Source organism: Pygocentrus nattereri, chromosome 27 (assembly GCF_015220715.1).
Source record: "Pygocentrus nattereri isolate fPygNat1 chromosome 27, fPygNat1.pri, whole genome shotgun sequence".
NCBI classification, from domain to species: Eukaryota; Metazoa; Chordata; class Actinopteri; order Characiformes; family Serrasalmidae; genus Pygocentrus; species Pygocentrus nattereri.
In genome coordinates, this window is record NC_051237.1 from 7540001 (window position 1) to 7562377 (window position 22377).

General features: G+C 38.7%; 1 protein-coding gene across 2 annotated transcripts in view; it reads left to right on the plus strand.

The window, feature by feature from the left end:
* ptp4a2b (protein tyrosine phosphatase 4A2b) overlaps nucleotides 1–19659 on the plus strand; it is a 23631-nt gene extending 3972 nt beyond the window's left edge. The window contains exons 2-7 of one of the 2 annotated variants that reach the window (XM_017694286.2): nucleotides 9728–10052; nucleotides 10339–10447; nucleotides 10535–10627; nucleotides 14964–15094; nucleotides 18312–18386; nucleotides 18476–19659. In XM_017694286.2, the coding sequence (XP_017549775.1) occupies nucleotides 10042–10052; nucleotides 10339–10447; nucleotides 10535–10627; nucleotides 14964–15094; nucleotides 18312–18386; nucleotides 18476–18587 (531 nt within the window). In that variant the 5' untranslated portion in view covers nucleotides 9728–10041 and the 3' untranslated portion in view covers nucleotides 18588–19659. The remainder of the gene's footprint in view (nucleotides 1–9727; nucleotides 10053–10338; nucleotides 10448–10534; nucleotides 10628–14963; nucleotides 15095–18311; nucleotides 18387–18475) is intronic. The other variant, XM_017694295.2, reaches the window with a different exon arrangement.
* Nucleotides 19660–22377: the final 2718 nt, after the last annotated feature.

Genomic DNA, 22377 nt, shown 5'->3' on the forward strand with positions numbered 1-22377 from the left:
TTTTTTGTTCCTATATTTGACAAAGATTAAGGTTCTACTCACATGCTATCTCTGTGCTTTTCCAGTGCAGTGCAAGATATTGTCACAAAGGTAAACCTTAAACCCAGTTTAACCGTTTACCGCAGTTAAGTGGTTACCCTGTTGCCACGTCCTTAGAAATACGCTGTGTAGGACAGAGGTCTTCAGATCCGGACCTTGAATCCAGTTTCCATTCCTGAATTTTGTAATCACTGGTAGGAGTGACACAAGATGGCAAATCATTATATTACAGTTACATGACCTTTTCTGCTAACTGCCAGAGAATACAATATCCAAGTACAGAAACTAATTCAGTCTCTGTGTTTGAAGACCTAAGACATAGTATGGTGTTCCTTTGGTATAAGATCATTAAGTTGAGCAAAGCTGTCCATTTAAAGCAGTTTCTCTCATGTTTTTCAGGGCATTCTTTCAGCGTAGAGCACCAGTATACAGAAAGCATGGATCATTAACTTTATTAAGGCCAAAACGTAAATCACCAAATACAAATACACTGTTGTCATTAGGAAACGTAATATCAGTTTTCATAGCTAAGCTGATGACATGCAATTATTAATTTCCACTCTTTTTGATAGTCAAGACTTTGTTCACAAGCTTATCAGCTGGGTGTCTGATATGTCTCAGTGGATGTCACAAAATTTGCATTGGTTACAGGCAGTTTTGATTATTTTAATGCTCTTTTTATCAGGCTTTGTAAGAAAACAGTACATCCTCTACAACTCATACAAAATGTGACAACATGGTTCCTAACAAAAAAAACGACAGCTCATATCACCCCTGTTTTGCAAGAACTGTACTCGCTACGTGTATCTTTTAGGATACTATTTAAAATTCTGTTAATAGTTTTTAAGGCTCTGAATAGCCTAGCACCCGCTTACCTCACAGAACGTCTATCGGTTTATGTTCCTGTATGTGATCTTATATCTGCGGTTTCCAGCTTTCTGCAAATACCTTTAGTAAAATACAGAAAACGAGAGGAGATTCAAGAGACCTCTTTCAGTTACTATGCTTCTAAACTGTGGGATTCCGCCTTTAATCATACAGTCAGTGAACACAAACATTTCAAAATGAGTTTCATTAACATTGTGTTTATTTTAAATGATATGTCTTTCTGATGTCTTTTTAAATGATGATAAATGATTTGTGGCATTGGCTAATATAGTTTCAAATGGATACTTTGAGCTGTCACCGAGATGAAGAGTTCTTTAAATACATACACATAAATACATTCACATGCACATCTTCTTTTTTTCTTCTTCTTCGATATGATAATAAATCCCCCCCCATTAATTTAATAAGTTGAAGATATGTACAAAGTAGAGGACAAAGCCTGCTCTGAACTTTCAGGTTTCGCAAGACCAAATTTATCTTTTTTTTTTTTTTTGGTTTATTTTTTTAATAGATTTGATGCCAGTGTCAACTTTATTTGTTGTGATCTCAGGTGATTTTTCTTCATTGTTCTTTTGTAATGTCAGTCATTTGATATCTGCCCCCCTTCTCAAGTTCATGAGGATTACCATAGATGACACTGGTTTCTCCTGTAAGCTGGAAAAAATGAAGGCTTTATTTTATACGATTTAGACCCTGTCAGAGCCTTTCCACTGATATTTATGTCCAGACTTCAGCAGTCATTCTCCATCCATAGTCAGAGGTTCTCTGGAACATAGCAATCATGCTTATTGACAAGTAAGAATGTCCTGATCTCCCACCGTCATGAAGCAGAATTTGGAGGCTTGTGCTTTCCTTTGCTCTCCAAGTACAGTAACAAGTTACACATCCAGCTTTCTTTTAGTAAGTAGAGTAATGATGCTGTGTGGTGATGCCATTTATTTATGTATGCAAAGCTGTTTGATTTGAGCTATCCATGAGGTCATAGGTTGGTGTGGAAGAAGCTGCCACAAGCCCAAGGTTAGATTTGCCTGCTAAAGATATGCCAGCTTCCAGGGAATGTTGCTGTTTACATTGTATATATCGTCACTCAACAGTAGCATTATTTTATTTCTCTATGCCAGTCTCTTGCTTGTTTAAATAAGAAATATTAGTCTGAAGATCAAAACTAGTTGGTTTTAATGCATATTTTGTCGGGAGTAATAACCCAAAACCAACAGCAGAAATGACAGTCATCATACTAAAATAAGAATAAAGTTTCTTACTTGGTCATTAGCAGCTGGGGATGGGTGATATGGCAAAAATATAATACTTATTCACAATGCCTCAAGAAATGTTCTCAGTGCATGAGATGTCACAATATTTAGTTTTTCTGGCATCTAATTGCTTGAAACAGGTGAAGAGCATCCATCCATCCATTTTCTAAGCCACTTCTCCCTCAGGGTCGCGCAGAGGCGAAGAACAAGTAATGCCAAATTCAAAAAATACTTTATAGTATTAAATACACCGTGTTTTTTCCCCCCAGTGTTTTACATATTGCTAAAATGTTGTTAACTAGGCCTAATTATGCTCTCTTTGTAGTGAAACATGCAGTTGGTCAGTGTTCAGGATGTACTGACAATATCCACAACATGGTAAGAAAGTTGTATTGTGTAGCATCGTGATGTAATTTGTCATGAATGTTCAATATTGTCATTGCTCGGCCGTAGAAGCAGGGCTCAGAAATGGATAAAAAAAAATCTGTTGGTTTTCTCCAAACAAAGCGAGTATTTCTTGTGTTCTAAAGCATTTGCAGCAAAATAAAAATAAAAAAACTTGTTAATGCTGTTCCTTTGTTGTAAAAAAAAAAAGTTAGATGTTATAGACAAATTTGTTGTGCATAGATAAAAGCAAGCTGAGAAACGTTTTTTCTAAAGTTACCTTTAAAATAAATAAGTAAAAAAATCTCATTATGGCTTTAGAGTTGTCTGCCACTATGGTGTGAGCTTTGTAGACACTGCCATTTGTGCTTCTGCTGTTAGCATGGTTTATCAGGCTGTGCCCAGCAGTTGGCCCTGTGTGTGATAAGTAAGCTTTGCTGCATAAAGGGGATGTTTTGTCATAATGTGTTGATGCAACTACTGACCTTAAAAATGAGTATACAATTGATGTTTTTCATCGGTCATGAGAAAAATGGCTGTGGGGATGAAGTGGTGAGCTCCTCAGGATTCATGGTGTGGAGTTGCTTGAAGAATGTAGACCGACATACCACTGGAATGTGTGTGGTGTTAGAAACGTCTTCAGGTGTATTTATAGATCCTCAGTATATTTTATGCATTTTTATTTCTGGCTATAATCATGCGGTTTTATTTCTGTCCATAGTCTGAATTAGTATTGCTGTTTAAATTGGCAACATTGTTGTACAAACTTGCTGATCTGGCCCTGTGATCTTCTGGTCTTCCCACCTCTGTTTTTCTTCCTTTCGGTGGTGTCTGCACTCTTCAGTTTTTAGTGATGCATGCTAAGCTAATTATTGAGCTTACCACATACTGAATATGGGTATTACACCACTGCCACCCTGATTCTGTTCTCAGGCTCTTAAGCAGAGCTTTTCAGAGAATGGTACCAATTGTCTTCTTAGTGTTTATGAATACCTGGAATTCAAACTGTCAAGTGCTTCTGTACTTGTTGGCAAACAAAGCAAAGAGCCTCTGCCCACAGTCAGGTTCCTTTAACCTTCTGTGTTGGTTAAACATGTATAAACATGACCTGAAAGTATTTGGTTGGCACAAGAGTCAGCACTTTCTGGCCTGATATAAACTTACGTCTTTATTCTTGATCTTTATGCGGAACAATGTACAGTTCTCATTTTTAGTCATTAAATTATTGCCTCTTATGGGCACAGAGGGGTCATGTCTCGTTCTCTGCGGTCTGTTGCAAGAATGTCAGAATTGTCAGGTGACTTATCCTTTAAAACGGTCTGTTCCTGGAATGTAGGGAAAAGACGGTGCAGACCCCTTTTGCAAAAATGACTACTGCTCTCAAGAGTGTAAGCATTTTTATTACCTGTTTATCAACTGTCTGTGTGGGTACCTGATTTGATCCAACTTGCCTTTTCATTCATTCTTGATGCCTGACACACAAAGTTTGTTAAAGCAGCTTGATCATTATTTCAGATTGTGGATGAATTGCTCATTACGTGTCCTTTCAATACGTCTGTGTGCTAGTGTAAGGGTGCACTTTGGTAAGCGTAAATCTTCTTGTCTGTAGTTGGTCACTGGCTGCGGTTCTCTCTCATCATGCTGGCATTGGACTTTTACCTCTCGAACAGGTCCTATCTCAATGGAGAATTGAGGCTTTTGTGACTTGGTGGTGCACAGTCCTAATTTGATAACTGATTATTTTTTTATAATCAACACATTCATTTGAAGGCCTTGTTGCACAGTCTCAGTGTTCATGTACTGTTCCAGGAGTATTGTTGTGTAGATTTCCAAAGAAATGTAGGGCACATTGTGGCAGGGATTGTTATAGGGACCTTGTTATAGGGCCTCCTGCTGCCACAGCCTTCTCTACAACTGCAAATTGTCACTAAAAAAACATAAGGTTTAGATTAATTATGGTTCTTTTTTTTTTGTGTACTGAATTAAAATGATAAATACACCAGATAAAGATACCGTTCCTTCAATTAATTGGATCGATTTAGTAATTTTGTTTTCTGAATGTTCTGCTTTGTGTTGATGCCAGAGAAGACAACAGTATAATCACAGCAACATGACACCGTGACTGTCATAAGAACTGAGTAGTTAATAAGTGAGCAAAGACTGTCAAACACTCACCACCATTGTGTGAGTTGTTACTTTGTGAATTTGAGCTTCACGTCTACAGTTGTCAAGGCTTAAAGGAACAGTTTTGCCCCAGATGTGGTCACTAAGACATGTTGGGTGTCCAAATTTTGCTTACTTCGTTAAGAACTGGAGCTAACCTTGCCAACAAACACTAAAATTTAATAGTCAGCCAAATCTCTTCCCTAAATGCGTTCCTGAAACGTGTATCGCACAGTATCCAGGTCTTTATAAAATATAGTCAAATGAAGGTTATTTTTTTTCACCCAACCATTTGTTTAAAAAACATCTACCACTCTGGAGAATTTACTTCCAAAACACCTGACTAGAATATTCAAGTGCTTCTTGCTTACATCTGCTAAAAAAAAAGGCTAGTTAATTTACCTGTTCATGGGGATACCTGTGGCTGAAATTGAAATGCAATTAATTAATTAAGCTCCCAGCCTTTTTTCCCCTCAAGATGACCAGTGATTTGAAAATTGCATCTTTCAGATTGCAATTTAGATGTTACTATGAATAACTGTTCAGCCCTAGTCCAATACATCATTAAGCTGTGTATTTTCTTCATGCACATAACAAATATGTTTATTAGGAAAGTAGATAGAATTGTTCAGAATGTCCACTCATTTTTAATCCATGCTGTCTGGTTCTATTAGTCCTAGCAGTGTCCCCTGCTCTCTCTGTGAAAAAGGAAGGAAAATTTGATAATGTTTATATGTATGTCTTTGATTAAGTTCTGTTGTCACCATGAGTATGTTTATAATTTAAACGATACACAAATAATGATAGTGTTTAGTTTCCGTTTTTCCTACGTATCTTAAATTATCAGTGGTTTTGCCCTTATTTAAGCTTTATGACTCTGCAGTCAGTGGCAGCAGAAGGGGGGGACGCTGCCACCTTGGCCAAAGGAAAAGATCACACAATAAAACAGCGTGTGTGTATTGGGTTATGACAACATTTGTCATGTTGGTCAGGGAGGGGTTTCTCTGAATTGTCTGCGAGTAAGTGGGTGTATGTTTTTCCTTTGGGTGTGTTATGTGTACTATATACATAGCATGAAGGTATCTTGCCTGAGACACAGTATCACTCCCTATTTATGCTGGTGAAAACTCAAAATTGGTACAGGGTACAAATTGTAGTTACACACTAAACTTTGCCTCAAGATTGGTCTGTCTGTCTTAGTCTCGACAGGGGAGTATGGGTATGTGATCTGGCAGGGGCCTTATCTCACTTTCTCCTGCGTTGTGTTCTCCCTGTCCCCCAGCCCAAGGCCGCTAATCTCACTCGCCCTATCCTTAGCCAACTAGAGATAGAGCAGCTTACCTTAGAGGCTTTCCCCTACAGCTGCAGGCCTGTCATGGGAAGGAGGGAGACCGTGCAGCTGACTCAGATAGTATGGAAGCTCTGGGTCATTTGCTCAGACACGAGTTACAGACAGCCCCATCCCCACTTCAGATTGCATTTCAGCATGAACGCTTGTACAAAGATCACAGCTTGTGTGTCATTAATTTATTTTTGAGTTTTTGCTTAGTAGAAACCCATCCATAATTCTCATTATCATTCTGTGTTCCCCTAATCAGCTGCTTCCAGGCAGAGCCCTTGTCCTGTGTGTCCTTACGTTCTCCAGGTCCTCTGGCTGACTTCTGTCCCATATCTGCAGTGTGTGTGCTGGATGCATTTTGTTGCATGAAGACACAGTGCAACACAGCTCTAGTGCCTTGGCAGGATTTGTAGCTTAAATCGAAGGGATCTGAGGGGGGATTAGCACTCCACAGTGGGCATATTAGCCATTCAAAAGCCCCATAATCCCTCATGTTTCATTGTAGCTAAGGAGTGCCTGGGAGAAGTGGGACAAGGCATTGGGCAGACCGGTCTCAGGTTTCTTTATGCTGTTTTTGTTAAAACAACAAGCTTGCACAAAACATTTGTGAAAGACAGATCACTGATTTATGTTTATTTATTTGTTTATTAACGAGACAGTTCTGATTTCTTCCCTTTGAGCATGCAAATAAATTTGCCACTACCACAGAGATGTACTTCACAACAATGTGTCTAAATGTGAATGTTCATACTAACTTTGCAATTATGTGTTAAAGAGACAAAGAGAACATTTGCTGCTCTAGTTTGAGCGGTGGAAAGTCACAGTCATGGAACCTCATGGAGGTGTAGCTCTCCTTAGCTCTATTGCCCCTTTGGACTGCTGTGTTCCATGTATTAAAAGACAGTGCTGGGAGGCAAAGTAGACAAATTTCTCATTGCATTCTCTTAGGTGAATGAGTAAGGGAGTGCAAGAGAGAGAAACAGAAATATAAAATACGCAAAGGAGGGGAAGGAACACAAATAGGAAACTGGCAGTATTATGTACCTAATGACCCCTCTGCTGGTTAACTAGTAGCTGTATTTCACAGAATAGGGAGACATGAAACTGTCATTTCTGAGAAAAGTTCCTTTTTTGTTGTCACTGTGTTCACGCGGGATGCAGCTGGTGTGTGCGTGTGGTTGATGCATGAATTACAAGACACAACAAGAGCCTCTTACTTGTTAGTCTTGGTGCTAGAGAAAGAAGCTCAATTCTCACCGGAAGTTTCTAGCTTTTGCTGGTTCTACTGTACATCATCACAGCATTGCATGCATCGTCACTGAAGTTTTTTTTTTTTGTTTGTTTTGGGAACATAATTTCACGTTTTATATAAGGTATATAGTCAGCATAAAGTATGAACAAGATTTAAATCCTTAAATCCTCAGTACAACTGAAGTCCCAGGACACTTACGGAAGAATCCAACGAGATTGTAGAAAACATTGTCACTGAGACAATCATCAACCCTAACCTAATGATGGGGTTTTGTGGCATGGATTCTGTCAGTTTCACTGGCGACCATTCTTCAAAACACTTCTTTCATAAGACATTCCATCATTTGTTTATGAAGGTTTTCAGTTATTCGCGTCATTGAATTGTCTGAGTTGTAAGTGAAGGTAGCTGGACTTGGTGGTATATGCCTCATGATGTTTCCTCATTCATCTGAAGGGCTTCATTAGTTTAGGTAAGTGGTGGTAGTATTCCTGGCTTTACACCCTTATTGATATTGATATGAAACCTGTAAAGGTAACATGACTTGTTCAGATGCCACATACGGGAATTGTGGGCTGACCGTAGTATCTGAATCTTGCTAAATCTAATTATTTCTGGTTTAGCATTACAATGAGATGTGACTTTTTTATTTTATTTTATTTGTAGAGGGTTACAAATGCACTAAAATGAATAAAATAGATTTTTATTTGCACAGCATCACCTGAACATCATCTTGAGTACAATAAATACATCATATATCCATTTGAAATGTTACTGTAGTTTGTGTGTTCTTTTTCCGTGAAAAGTAAACAAGTTGTCCAGTCATTGTTCCACATATCACACTGTATGGTGGAGACTTTGGAGTCCCACACTTAAGGTTTCATAAATTCTTATAATAAAGTTATGGCACTGTGCATTGTTTTTAACTAGCTACATCTCTGATCAGAGGCAATTACTGGAGGGGCTTGCAAATATGGCTGTGTGATTTGCATGAGTTCCCAGAAGAGCCAGGGGAAGTGAGCTGTTTGAATGTTGTCTAAGCAGCTGCAATTGGAGAGCTAAGTTGATACTATCTACAGGGTTTACTGATAGGTCAATTAATTTGCTTAAAGACAAAGCACTGTGCCATAAAGATCTGTCTCTCTTAATGCATCTTTGTTGTACTGTAGGAATAATAATTCAGGCTCAGTTATCCACTACTTTTGCAGTTTCCCAGTTTAAAAGAGTTTCTGTTGATTTTTTTTTTTTTTAAATATTTATTTATTTATTTATTTATTTTTTGACCGCCTTTGTCAGGTTCAGGCACAAATCACCCAGCCTGTTGGCTTTCTCTTTGACTGCGTGCCTGTCGTTTAGTGGTCTTCAAATAGCTTTTGAGTATGCTTTTTGTCCTTTACAGTTCCCTGAAGTCATTTCAAAGATCTTATTTATTGTCTTGAAAGTATGCCCTAATGGCAAGGTCCCTGTTTTTGTGTGCAAATGTGTGTCTGTCCATGTGTACATGGGCTTTTTTTCTGTAGGTGAAAAAAAGTATGTGGCTGAAACAGTTTGGATTTTTTTTTTTTTGGAAGCTGTCTGCCCCAATCCCCACCTTGTGATTGCCTTTTGACAGTTTTCTAATGAACCAGTTCACTTTCACACTTCTTTACATCTGACAACTTCTTTATGCTTTTTTTTCCTGTATGTTTCTGTCTCTTTTTACTCCTTTCTGTCTGTTAATCTCTGTTCTTTTTTCCATCCCTCTGTATGGTATGTGTTCTTCTGTCCAATTAATGAATTTAGGGGTTCTCACTTTCTGCTTTTTACATTAAGCGCACTTAGATATTTTGACATCATCCAGATTCTTGTTGATATTGTCCTGTTATTGTTGACAATGCACAACTTCTAGCTTGCTTGCTGGCTAGCATTTGAACCAGTGCAGAAACATCCTTCAGATGTTAATGTAACCTAAATAAAGGAATTTGGTTTGTCAGTGTACAATAACCAATTCCTTTTTAAAAACATATTGCCTGCCCCTCAGTCCAGCTGTACCTAATAGCAATGCTGTTTGATTGTTTTCAAAGGCAGTACATTTATGCTTAAGTGTTATTTTTCCCAGAATGGCAAAAAGGTTTGCATTGGATCTTTGCTTTTTTAATATCTGAAATACAGAATGTATCTGCTGAAGTTGAACATAATTTTTTTTTTTTCATTTACAGTTATGAAATTGTAATGAAAATTTGTTTCCGCAGCCTACACAGACAGACATTTTGAAGTGTTAAAATATTGTTCTGCAAAATTTCTTTGTCTAGAAATGCAATGATCTAGGATTTATCAGGATTTGAATTATCCTCTTTAGGTCCAAAAGTGCGAAATGAATTATAAACTGTACAGTAGTGACAGTTCTGATGTTTGTTTCTTTTCTCTTGGCAGTGTTTCTGTGTAGATTTGGGCCGCACATTTATGGCGTTTGTGAGTGGAGACTTTTGCCAGGCTCAGCACCTTGCCTTTGAGAACAAGTGAATCATCAGCCCCCTGCGGGACTACGCTACCCAGAAACCCCCCTGACGACTAGCACACTGGGCCTAGTGTCTCTCTCTCTCTCTCATATATATCCCCCCTGGGATCACGCGTAGTCCTCTGCCTGAGTGCAAACGAGAACTCCCTTCCTCCCCTGAAGCTTTCTGTCTGTACAGTCAGTCAGAAACACCTCTCCTGAATGGGGTAATCTACAATTGTCTCATTGGATGACTGAAGGGTAGTCCCCTTTTTATTTTATTTTTTTCATTATTTTATTAATTTTTTTTTTTTTACCTTTTCATCCTGTTTTCATACATCCCTCGAGCACTGTGGATTAGATCATCTATCCTTTTTTCTTTTTAACTTTTGATTTTACAACTTCCTGTAGTCCAGTGCCCTCCATCTCACCCATACTCATTTTTTTTATTTATTTTTTTGTACTACAAGTCCTTGCTGAATCTGAGCCAAAGCATTTTTTACAGAAAAGGAATCATACTTTTTTTTTTATTGTAACTGTTTTAAAGCCGTCTCGCCAACATGAATCGCCCTGCCGCTGTTGAAATTTCCTACGAGTGCATGAAGTTCCTCATCACGCATAACCCTACCAACTCTACACTCAACAAGTTCACAGAGGTACGTGTGTGTTATAAAATGTGATTCTGCTTTCATTTTGTGAGGGTTACAGAGACGTAACCTTTCCTCATCTGATTTCCTCTTTAGGAGCTGAAGAAATTTAAGGTAAACACACTTGTGCGTGTGTGTGAGGCCACTTATGACAAGGCGCCGGTAGAAAGGGAGGGCATCCAAGTCCTGGTGAGTACTGTTGTATAGATCTCTAGCAGAATAGCTCTTGCACACAGACACACCCCTCATTCTTACTCACTCACTTGCTCTGTAGTCCACTCTTACATTGTCCTCGGTTTTAAAGAAAAGCAGATGCCCTCTCTGTTTAAACCTCAGAGTAACAGGAGCGGTAGTGTTCTACCATGCAAAAAGCGATCACTGACTCATAACTCTCACAACCACCAGCGAGGGTGCAGTACCATCACAAACAGCTGTCAGTATTTCCTCCCAGTGCACAAGTCTGTACAAGAATAACTGTAAACAAAGCAAGGAATGCAAGCAGTATCGTAACATACTGCTGTCCTATAGTAAGCCCTTAAGGGAGTTTCTGTGCAGGTGGAGTTAGAACAAAGTAGTTGCAGTACGGTTGTAGAAGGGAAGGGGAGTGAAGAAGCCTCAAGAATTCAGAGAAGGCAGTCTTTGTGAGCTTTTATGCAGGTGACATGAAAAGCCTTTATCATGACACCCACATATCTTAGAAGTTTTTAAAGTAAGTACCCAAAACATTCCCTTACCCCATGTGTCTCTGTCTCCACTTGCTATATACATATATCATGGGTTAATTTCGATATAACCGCTCAAATGAATAATGTTTTTAGTTATATCAAATGTATTTATTTTATGTGGGCAAGGGTTATTTATGTATTATGGTATAGCCTGAGAGAGTACATAACTGCTGTAACATCAGAATATGTGTGGGATTATTTTATTGCTTCATGGTTACTTGAACATTGTTGATAGCAATATGGTACTGCATGTAATTGCTCTTTTCTTTCTCCCCTCTGAGGAACACTGAAAACAAGCTAGTATAGTTAGATTTTATGCAAAAAAACAGGCCTGTCAGTTATTACATAATCGCAGGATTGCAGTAATTTAAGATGATGATCAGTTGTTGGTTTCAAACAGAATGTGAATTTTCTGTGTGAATTAGAGACATTATCAGCTGTGTTGGGGCAAATGCTTGTAAATGAAAGATTAGAAAATGAATACATAGTAATGTTTATTTGTTCTCAAGCTGTGTCTGTCTTCAGTTGGATGCTACTAAGTATTGTTAGCTAGGAAGCAAGATAGCAGTTTGGTCACTTTAGACTTCTTTCATAGTTGCATACCATAAAGATAATTAAATTGTTAATCAGAATTATTTGTATAGAAATTAATTTTCAGCTAACATATGATGACATCTGCTAAAATCGTTAAAATACTAAATCAGAATTCACGCAATATTCTGAGGATATGATGTTTAATGGCTCATGCCTGTGGTTGTACAAGACCGTTTTGAAACTGAAACTCAGTGCAGTTATGTATTAAGCCATTGGGTAGTGTAATCTTAGGTTTTTGGTTTTTTTTTTAAAAGGAGGAAATTTCAGACTGTGACTTGTTTTAATCCTAGAAACATTTCTCCCAGCCCTCCATAGCACCTTTTTTCCTGGAAGTGCTGTTTGGTCATGGTCCAGCTAGAATTATTTAGGAATTAAAAAGAAAGGAATGTGCTGGAAAAGGAATAAAGGCATTGCTTCCTGGAAGCTAAAGCAGAGAGCATAGTGTCCTGGAACTATAAGGAACTATAAACAGGTTAGGAAAATCCCCACACTCCAGGTGACATGAGGCTTATGTCATTTGGCTATTTGTTCACTGGAAAGACAAATATTGCATCTCTCTAGTGCAGCAGACTTGCTTATCAGTGACTTAAACAGTTTTTTTTAAAGAGTATAACTGTAGGGCTAGTTATTTTTTTGATGTGTTGTATAGTCAGAACCTCTTGATCAAACAAGGATATGATGGTGATATGAAAGTGGGTTGTATACATATAAATGGGAGAAAGGAAAGTGTTATTCAGATAGGATTACTTTAACATGGGGTGGTGGATTAAAGTAATTATTACTGGTGTTAGTGATTTTAATCCCATCAGCATCCACCGTGTCAGTAATTATTAGGCACTGCATGCTGCCACTTCAGTAAATATCCAGAGTCTTTTATCTGCTACAAAACATAGAAATGACTAAACCTATATGAATTGTCATGTCAGTAAATATTCCATTGTATCCTGTGGAAAAGAAGTTTGCAGTTTTTTTTTCTCGCACGGAGGCACAGAAGCATTTGGCTTTATTCTCTGCAATCCAACTCTGTACAATATTACTTCAAGTATATGACAGCAAACATTAAAATGTGTAGAGTAATAGGTTTGATTTTATGTGGTGAGGTTGACTGTTTTCTGATGACAGTGCCCAACGTGTTCACTTATGACAGCTAGGTAGATGGTTAGGGTGAATGAAATTATTGTTAAATTAAAAGTTTAAACATTTTCTACTCGTGAATAGCTGAACGTGTTGCACATGGAGCTTTTTGGTGAGTCGACAATGAGCAAATCAAGAAGCCACTCCCATTTCTGTAATTTAGAATGAGATTTCTTATCCTGTGCAAATTGGTCATTAACATTATATTATAAAAACATTATAGACATTGTGGTAAAATTTACAACCAGCCTCGCCCTGTAAAGCTAATCCCATCCGAATCGCACTTTTGGGGGCTTCTGGGGGCATGCACTTCTATGTGTGAGCATAAGAGCACAGTGAAAAGGAGAGAGCAAGTGTGAAGTAGAGACACAGAACCTGTTTTAGCCGAGAGTGAGCCTGAGGAGAGAGGTCAGCAGGAGCAGGGCAACTTGGACAGCTGCAGAGACACACGGCTGCCAGCCAATCCCTTTTCCGTCTCTCCACCTCAATCTTTTTCCTCTTTCATTTCTCTTTATTTCTTTCTTTCTTCCCTTGCAGTCTGTCTTTCTGTAGTGATAATTGACTTCTCTGCTAAGCTTTGGTTAGCAAAGATCTCAACAATGGATTTACCAGAAAACCATACTACTCCCTCCAGATGACATCAGACTTGTGCGTCATGTCAGTGAACTTGATACCTCCTGTCTCAAAGAGCTTCCCCAGTCTCCTTTCATTCTTCCCTTTTCCCTCTCTCTCACGGTTCTGTGACTCGCTGTTATCTCTTTATCTTTCTCCTTCTTTCTCTCTGCCTTTCCGTCCTGATCTCATCTTTTTAGCCTCACCTTATCTCTTCATCTTTGGGCTCTCTTCTCCTTTTCTTTGTCTCAAACCACCCCTCCTGCATTCTCTCGGCTGTAGCTCTTCTTTGTACAGCTTGGCTGGGGAAAGGCCAGATCTCTGTGGCTGGATGCCCAAGAACAGCTCGTGAGAACTCCATGCTCCTTCACAACGCTTTTCAGTTCAGAGCTGGCCTATGGGCCTTACTGTCTTTGTGGCTCTGCAGATTACTCTAATAGAAACCATTCTGCTGTTAGACTTGCAGTTCATAAATGCCTCGGCTGTACAGACTTTTCTCACAGTTCCACTAGCATCATTTAACAGAGCATAAGTGGAGGGTTGTCGATTTTTCAGCCTTCTTCAAAATCTCAGCGCATCCAATAGAGGGGGGGATGAAAGACTAGTTTGACTTTGCCAAAGTTCATAATTTAAAAGTTAAAACAATTGGAAAGGGTAGGGAGGCATGCAAACATTAGCAACTTTAGCAAGTGCTTTGAAAACTACAAATGTATTTCTACTTTAACACAAAGTACTCACCAAGCTACAATGGCGAGGGATACTCCTTATCTGTTTTAAGCAAACGTTGGTAATAACAATTTACAGAACGGTACATATGCCAGTAAATTAATATTATTTGTCCGGCTAAGCTTGTTTATTTTTTTTTTATCACAAATGTAGGACAAATCTGTCCTACTCTATAGCCAGCGTTCATACTTTGGTTCAGTTTTATCTGCCCTCTTTTTTTGGTTGGTTATTTTGTCAAGTGATACATGATGAGCTGAGCTTTCCACTGATGTTGAACATTTTTCAGCTTGGTTGAGTGGAAGGCTGTTTGGTTGAACTATTGGTGCAAGAATGCGGCAGTGATTCCAGAAAGTACTCTCAGCTATTGTTTATAACACAACCAGAGGTCATTTAACACTGCTATATACACTTCGTCATTAAAGACCGTGGAATAGTGCAACTTGATCTATTGCAGGGGTGTCCAGTCTTATCCACAAAGGGCTGATATGCTTGCAGGTTTTTATTCCAACAAAGCAAGAGCTCAAATGATCAGTTTGCTGAAGTTGAAGACCAACTAATTAAATGAGTTGAATCAGGTGAGCTCCAGCTTGTTTGGAATGAAAGCCTGCAGCTACACTGGCCCTTTGCATATAAGAATGGACACCCTATTCAATGAAAAGGTCTACACTTCGAAATATGCATAGAACATTACCTTATGTCTTTCAGATTTATATATGTTCATGCTGTGTACACAGGACTGGCCTTTTGATGATGGAGCTCCACCCCCCACCCAGATTGTTGATGATTGGTTAAACCTGTTGAAGACCAAGTTCCGAGATGAACCAGGATGCTGTATTGCGGTCCACTGTGTGGCGGGCTTGGGCCGGTGAGTGAAACTTTTAGCCTCTCGTTTTAGGACAAATGAGATGGCATCCTGCCTATTTCTGCAAGCCTTATTGGCTATTATATCTCATATATATAAATAAATAAAATGTTATGCTCTAGAGTGCAAAATGTGCTCATAGTAGATAATATACAGTGGCAAGAAAAAGTTTGTGAACCTCTTGAAATTTTATGGTCTTCTGCATTAATTTGTCATAAAATGGGATCTGATCCTCATCCAAGTCAAGCATATCGACAAATATAATGTGCCCAAAATAATAACGCACAAAAATAAATTTTCTTTCAGGACCTTATTGAACACACTCATTCAACATTTAAAGTGATAGTGGAAAAAGTATGTGAACCCTTGGAATTAATAGCTGGTTGACCCTCCCTTGGCAGCAATAACCTCAACCAGGCGTTTCCTGTAGCTGTGGATCAGACCTGCACATCATTCAGGAGGAATTTTAGCCCATTCTTCCTGGCAGAACTGCTTTAGCTCTGTCATGTTCCTTGGATGCCTCGTGTACAGCTCTCTTCAAGTCAGTCCATAGCATTTCTATAGGGTTGAGATCTGGGCTCTGACTTGGCCACTCCAAAAGGCGGATTTTGTTTTTCATAAGCCATTCTGTTGTTGACTTGCTCCGGTGTTTTGGGTCATTGTCCTGTCCCAACTTCTATATAGTTTCAGCTGGCGTACAGACTCTCTCACATTATCCTGTAGAATTTTTTGATACACTTGGGAATTCATCTTCCCCTCAATGACCGTAAGCTGACCAGGCCCTGATGCAGCAAAGCAGGCCCAAATCATTATGTTCCCTCCACCATACTTGACGGTTGGGATGATATTTTTATGGTGATGTGCAGTGCCTTTTTTACGCCAGATGTATCGCTGCGTGTTCTTTCCAAATAGTTCAATCTTAGTTTCATCTATCCACAAAACATTTTGCCAGTACCATTGTGAAGTGTCAATGTGCTCTTTTGCAAACTTCAGGCATGCAGCAATGTTCTTTTTAGTAAGCAGCGGCTTCCTTCGTGGTGTCCTGCCATATACACCCTGCTTGTTCAAAGTTTTACGAACTGTAGATTCATGAACACAGATGTTAGCCTGCATCAATGCCGCCTTCAAATCTTTGGCTGTCACTCGGGGTTGTTTCTTTACCTCATTGATAAGTCTCCGTTGTGCTCTTGGGGTCATTTTGACTGGGCGCCCACTTCTTGGCAGAGTAGCCACAGTCCCAAATTGTCTCCATTTGTAGATTGTTTGCCTTACTGTAGACTAGTGAATTTCTAAAGTCTTTGAAATTGCTTTGTAACCCTTTCCAGCTTTATGTAAAGCAACAATTTTTGATCATAGATCCTCTGAAAGCTCTTTTTGGCGAGGCATGGCTTACATACGCATATCCTTCTTGTGTGGAGCAAACTCAAAAAGTCTAAGTGGTTTTTATCAGTCAAAGTAGCTCTAGTACACACCTCCAAACTCATTTTCTTAACAAGACTCCAGGTATGACTCCAATTAGCTTTTTTGAGATCATTAACTCAAGGGTTCACATACTTTATCCACTAGCACGATAATGTTTTCATTGTTGTTCTCAATGAAGATATGAAGGATAAAAAATATTTTGTGTTATTATTTTGGGCACATTATATTTGTCGATATGCTTGACTTGGATGAGGATCAGATCACATTTTATGACAAGTTAATGCAGAAAACCATAAAATTTCAAGAGGTTCACATACTTTTTCTTGCCACTGTAGCTTATAGTTGTCAATTGCTGCTTTTAACATCCAGGGTTCAGTGGGGTCTCTTCTGACCTCTTATTGTTGTAGTTTTCACCAGACCATTTAGAAACAAACAGCAGTACCTTTTTTAATGAACCAAACATGGAAGTTACTTTCAGCATTTTTACTTTTTAGCGAAGTGCAAGCTTAAATATGTAATACCATTGGTAATTTATAGCAAACTTCACATTGAAACCTATGCAGTAATACATTGTTTCTTTTTAGACAGTAAGTGAATTCAAAACAGTCATTTTCGTTACTGTGGCAGAATCTAGGTTTTAATACATTTCTGTTTTAAAAATGTCATATTTACAGATTGCTGAAATGTGTTTATCATGGAATAAAACTTTGAAAAACATCAGGCTGAGTAGCCTTGGCCAGCTATTGAGTTCTGTGGAATAGCATGAACGGATATTTGGTCATTTTTCAATATGCGGTGCCTGAGTCTGATGTGTTGTGATTATGTACATGACTCATCTACTGTTTCTACCAGTCAGTTTATCACAACTGTCTAGTGCTTGGTAGTGGGCAACACTTGTAGTGGGCAACACTTACTGCTGTAGACTGGGGTTTTATCCCCTGTCTGGGCAAGCACCTTACACTATACCAATAAGTGTCCTTGAGCAAGACTCCTAATACTAACTTGCTCTGGATAAGAGCGTCTACCAAATGCTGGAAATGTACATTTTTGCAAGCCACGAAAACAAATGCATTTCATTAGCAAAGGCCTTCAGAATATTGGCAATAAGGGATATGTTAAAAAATAAATAATTTATAGCTGGTTTAGTTGAATGCATCATAAATTCATGCCAGGCACCATCTTACCTTAAAACGCAACAAACTGCACCACTTTCCACATGGCCATTGATTCTCAAAGAGCAGAGGTGTCTCATGAGAAATCATGTCTGCAGGAGCACGTGGGGATTCGGGTTTGGGGGAGGGTGCTTGCATTTTAATGAATGCAAGAGACACATCTGTCACATTCAGATAGATATGTCATCTGTCCTATCAGATAGATGAGTAAAAATGCTTTAAATCTTTTTTAAGAATCATTTTAAGAACCAGCTTTCAGCTTTTTCCTTTTTTGTTTTAAAAACAAATTACAGATAGAAATTTTCAGTCTTATCTAAGCAGTTGATATAAACTCTAAGCATATCAAAGTTTGACAGTGAACCTTGAACAACTCAGGACATGCTTTTGAGCATGTTTTTTGCAACACTGATTAGCTTGCATTGTTGTATTGGAATACACAACAGTAGATGTGCCAAAATGCATTCCATGAATATGAATTTACACATTCCATGAACATGAATAACCACATTCTATGAACATGAATAGGCACGTTCCATGAGCAAGGATTAAATATTGATTCTTTTGTCTGCTTGTACTCAGCACTAGTTCAGCTTTCTTCTTTCTTTCTTTCCCTCTTTCTTTCGTAGGGCACCAGTACTGGTTGCCTTGGCATTGATCGAGAGTGGGATGAAGTACGAGGACGCAGTGCAGTTTATACGACAGTATGTAGTACACATGCACAAACTGAACAATTTGAATTGTACCTCTCTATCTCAGGTTATATCTCACTCAGTGCCTATTTTGTTTTTAGGAAGAGACGTGGAGCCTTCAACTCCAAACAGCTTCTTTACCTCGAAAAATACAGACCTAAGATGCGTCTGCGGTTCAAGGATGCCAACGGTCCCAACTGCTGCATCCAGTAACATGTCAAGTTGTACACAACTAGTGGGAAATTCACTTAGGGGAGAAAGTACAAGTTGTGGGTAATTATTGTGATGATTTATACTGAGTCATGGCTAATCGATCACAGATGTAATGAATGAAAGCTAATCTGTGGATTCACCAGCTGTATGAATGAAAGAGGTCAAAGCACACAGACGTGCCTGCCTTCTGGTCACCAGTGTACCAGTCACAGGCTACAATAAACAGAAGCCCCTCCTGATTTCCCAATTGCACAGTCTTGGGTTAGCTCCTTATTTTTCATTATTTTGAAATTAATTATTTCAACTATGGTGAAAAGATTTACAATTGTGAAATACTGATGTTTTTGATTATGATAAATATTACTGTTATAATTGGAAAAGACAATACACATGACACAAATCACAAGGCAGTGTTTTATTAAAACAACAACTCAAGTTGTTCAGAGGAACCAGAACATTCCTTTGAAATGCAGTGCTGTCCCCACCCCCCCTTCCTTGAAGTCACTTTTAATTTAGGGTCAGACTGGGTTTTAAATGTCGACTGTATTTATTCACTATAATTAGTGTGTCTTGTCAGGAGGATGGTTGGGGCCAGGACACTTTTTTTTTTTTTTTTTTTTTTTTTTTTTTTTTTTCCCCCTCCTTTTCTTATGGAGCCATGTTATTTTCACTTTGTTTTCTGAATCTCTGGGGAGTGCAATATTCAGTCCAGCTTAGAAAGCAGTCATCTTTAGGACCGTCCTACATATACGCACGCATGCACACACAGAAAGGAGAATGCGTGGCTAGTTTTAGGTACTTTTCACTCATCATGTGTGCTCACTTCTTGCAAGTGGGTCTGTAAAAGCCTTTGCTGTTGGCCAGACTGCCAGTGCATATATACACACAAACTTGTTCAGCTCATAGGCACACTCAAGGAAGAGACAGGTGGGTGACTGAAATTGTTTTGGTTTCCAACCACCCCACCCCCCCTTTTTTTCTGTTCTTAATTTTTTTTTTTTTTTTTAATCTTTGCCCACATTTTGACAATATCCCATCTTGGTTTTAAAATGAATAAATACATTTAAATGAACTGCCTTCTGTGTTTCCTTGAGCCAAGGGTATTAAGTTTTTCTGTTAAGTTCCAAAATAATATGCCACATGCAAATAACAAAAACTGATTGTTGTATGTGATATGTCACAACTTCTGGTTTGATGTAATGTTTAAGGTGCACAGAATTAAAATATGTTGTATGCATATAGAATTAACACCATATATAAGTGAGACCTGTTTATGCTGAGAGCCCATGGATTCTCAATTCAAAAGGAATGGACAAAAATACTAGCATAATTGATAAGGAACAGTTTCACTTGTTGCCTTGTTTTCTGTACTTGTGGGCAGTCTCTCATTCATTATAGTTCATAGCACCATCTGCTGGATTTAATACAGCTGTTTACTGGTCAAAGGATCAAGTATACGTCTTGAAACATGCTTAATATTTCTATAGGTGGTTAATCATTTGTCCACCTATAAAAATATTTATAGTGTATATATACTGATCAGGCATAAAATGACCACCTCCTTGTTTCTACGCTCACTGTCCACAAAGTTTACCTATACAGTAAGTGCAACTAATAAAATGGACGAGTGTAGAAACGAGGTGGTCATAATATTGTGTGATTGGTGTATAAATATTCATTAAAATTAAGTTTTGTCATGTTATGTCAGTCAAGTGTTTGAAATGTATGACATGATGTCAGAAGACTGGCCTTAAAAAATAATAGTACATTTGGAGAGCAGTCATTTACAGAACGTAAGGGGACAGAAAAAGAAAAACACACTACAGCAAATGAGGTCTGCATGGTCTGAATCTTTCAGACAAACTTCAAAACTTGGCAACTTCGCAAGTTTCATCAGCTGCTGTGATCAAGGAGACCATGTGTTTTGAAGTAAGTGGCGGACAGGAAGTCTGAACGAGGGTAAGCAGGGCAACGTCCTCAGAATCAGAGGTAGTTTATTTAAATCACAGTCCTGCGTAAGTGTTTCTGAAAAACAAGCTCAGCAAAATGGTAAAAGTTTCAACATCAGCTGTTCGGAAGACATGATCTCGCTTGATTTGAGGAACTGTTGCAAAGAAGCCACTGGCAGAATTGGTGCAGAACAAGGGGGAAGAGATTTGTCTTGGCCAGACAATTTAGGAACTGGACGTCTGAGGGGTGCAATGAATGCTGCTAATTCACACCTTACTCTATGCTGCCCTCTGCTGATGCTTAAAATGTCCTAGACATTGTCATGTGGTTTAATTGAGTGCAAGTGTTTGGACTTCAGTAGCTTCATTTAACACTTCTACAGTTGAAAGCCTTTATTTCTTCCGTATTTTGAGTGCATGATCAAGCTAATGAGACATTCCCCGCATGCACGCAAGTTACTTTTATATATACACATACACACTTTATCTATCTATCTATCTATCTATCTATCTATCTGGTCGTACATAACGTGAGAAGTTAGCTACAGGTAATGAAAGCTGTAATAAATAAGCCCTTGCGTTGTTCACTCTGACTTTCCACCAGTTCAATTCCTTAACCTTCCTGTTGTGTTCGGGTCCAATCTGACCGATTTACAACATTTACAGTTTATAACACTGATAAATTGTGTTTTACATCTGATTGCCCCAAGGCCTTATGATATCCTCCACACTATGCACTTGAACATATAAAAGTGATGATCGCCTCTTTCATTGAATTTTGAGTGTTTAATCAATCAATTGTTACAGCAGTGGTGTTCCCGGTCAAAAGTGACCGCCATAGGAAATGAATGTGTATCCAGACTATATTCATCCATCAGACAGAAACCATCCTCATACACACCCCCCAACTCACTCACTCTATTTGTATTTGCACTGCAGTTATTTTATGTCTAATTCTATAAATTCAGGTTAAACAGATCTCGGACAGACTTTATCCGGAGTAGAACCTTATAAATGACCCTTGGTCTGTTTTACCTGCTGAAGCGCTGAAGACTGCGGCTGTGTGTACCGTGAGCCTCGAGGTCTTCATAAAGCAAAGCTAAAGCGGACTGGGCCGTTTTGTTTTCACGGTGCACAAATTAATCGAACTACAAACGAAACATTGCTGTAGTTTTGAGATAAGGCTCTTGTTTTCATTTTTAATATATCTCTGGGAGAGAGAGAGAGAGACACATATTGGGCGTTGTAAGGCTAAATAGTCCCCAAAGCAGATTTTCGAGATTCCTCACTATTTTACAATTATAGCTACATGTTACATCTAATAACTGTGTGTATATTCACCGGATGTTTGGGAAAGTAGATCAAAAATCTATATTTGCACTGTAGACACCATGACCCCTGGTTCCTAACACCACCAATGTAAAGAAAGATGAAATCCCCCTTTAAAGCATCTTACCTCATTGCTAACTACCATTGCCATTTCAAATGTTGCACGTCCCACAGCCTGGCTGCTGCCTCCTCCCAGCCTGGACAGAGTAACTTACATGCGTGACTAATCAAGACGGAGGGCGATCACACGCCCTTTCTGGGACCTAAACATGTATGGGGTTTAAAAATTGACCACAGTGTGTCCGAAATTTAGCTTTGGGTTCATGTTGTTTTTTATTTTTATAGAATGCCGCCCCCCTGAACCCAGCGTCCTTTTTTTGAAAAACCAAAATATGTTCACCCTGAAAGAGGGCTACTTGATGACTAAAGCCTTATGTTTAATCTTTTTGTTTATTTGAGCAGCAGGGTTATATACTGTGAACGTTCAAATGGGCAAGCGATTCAAACCACAG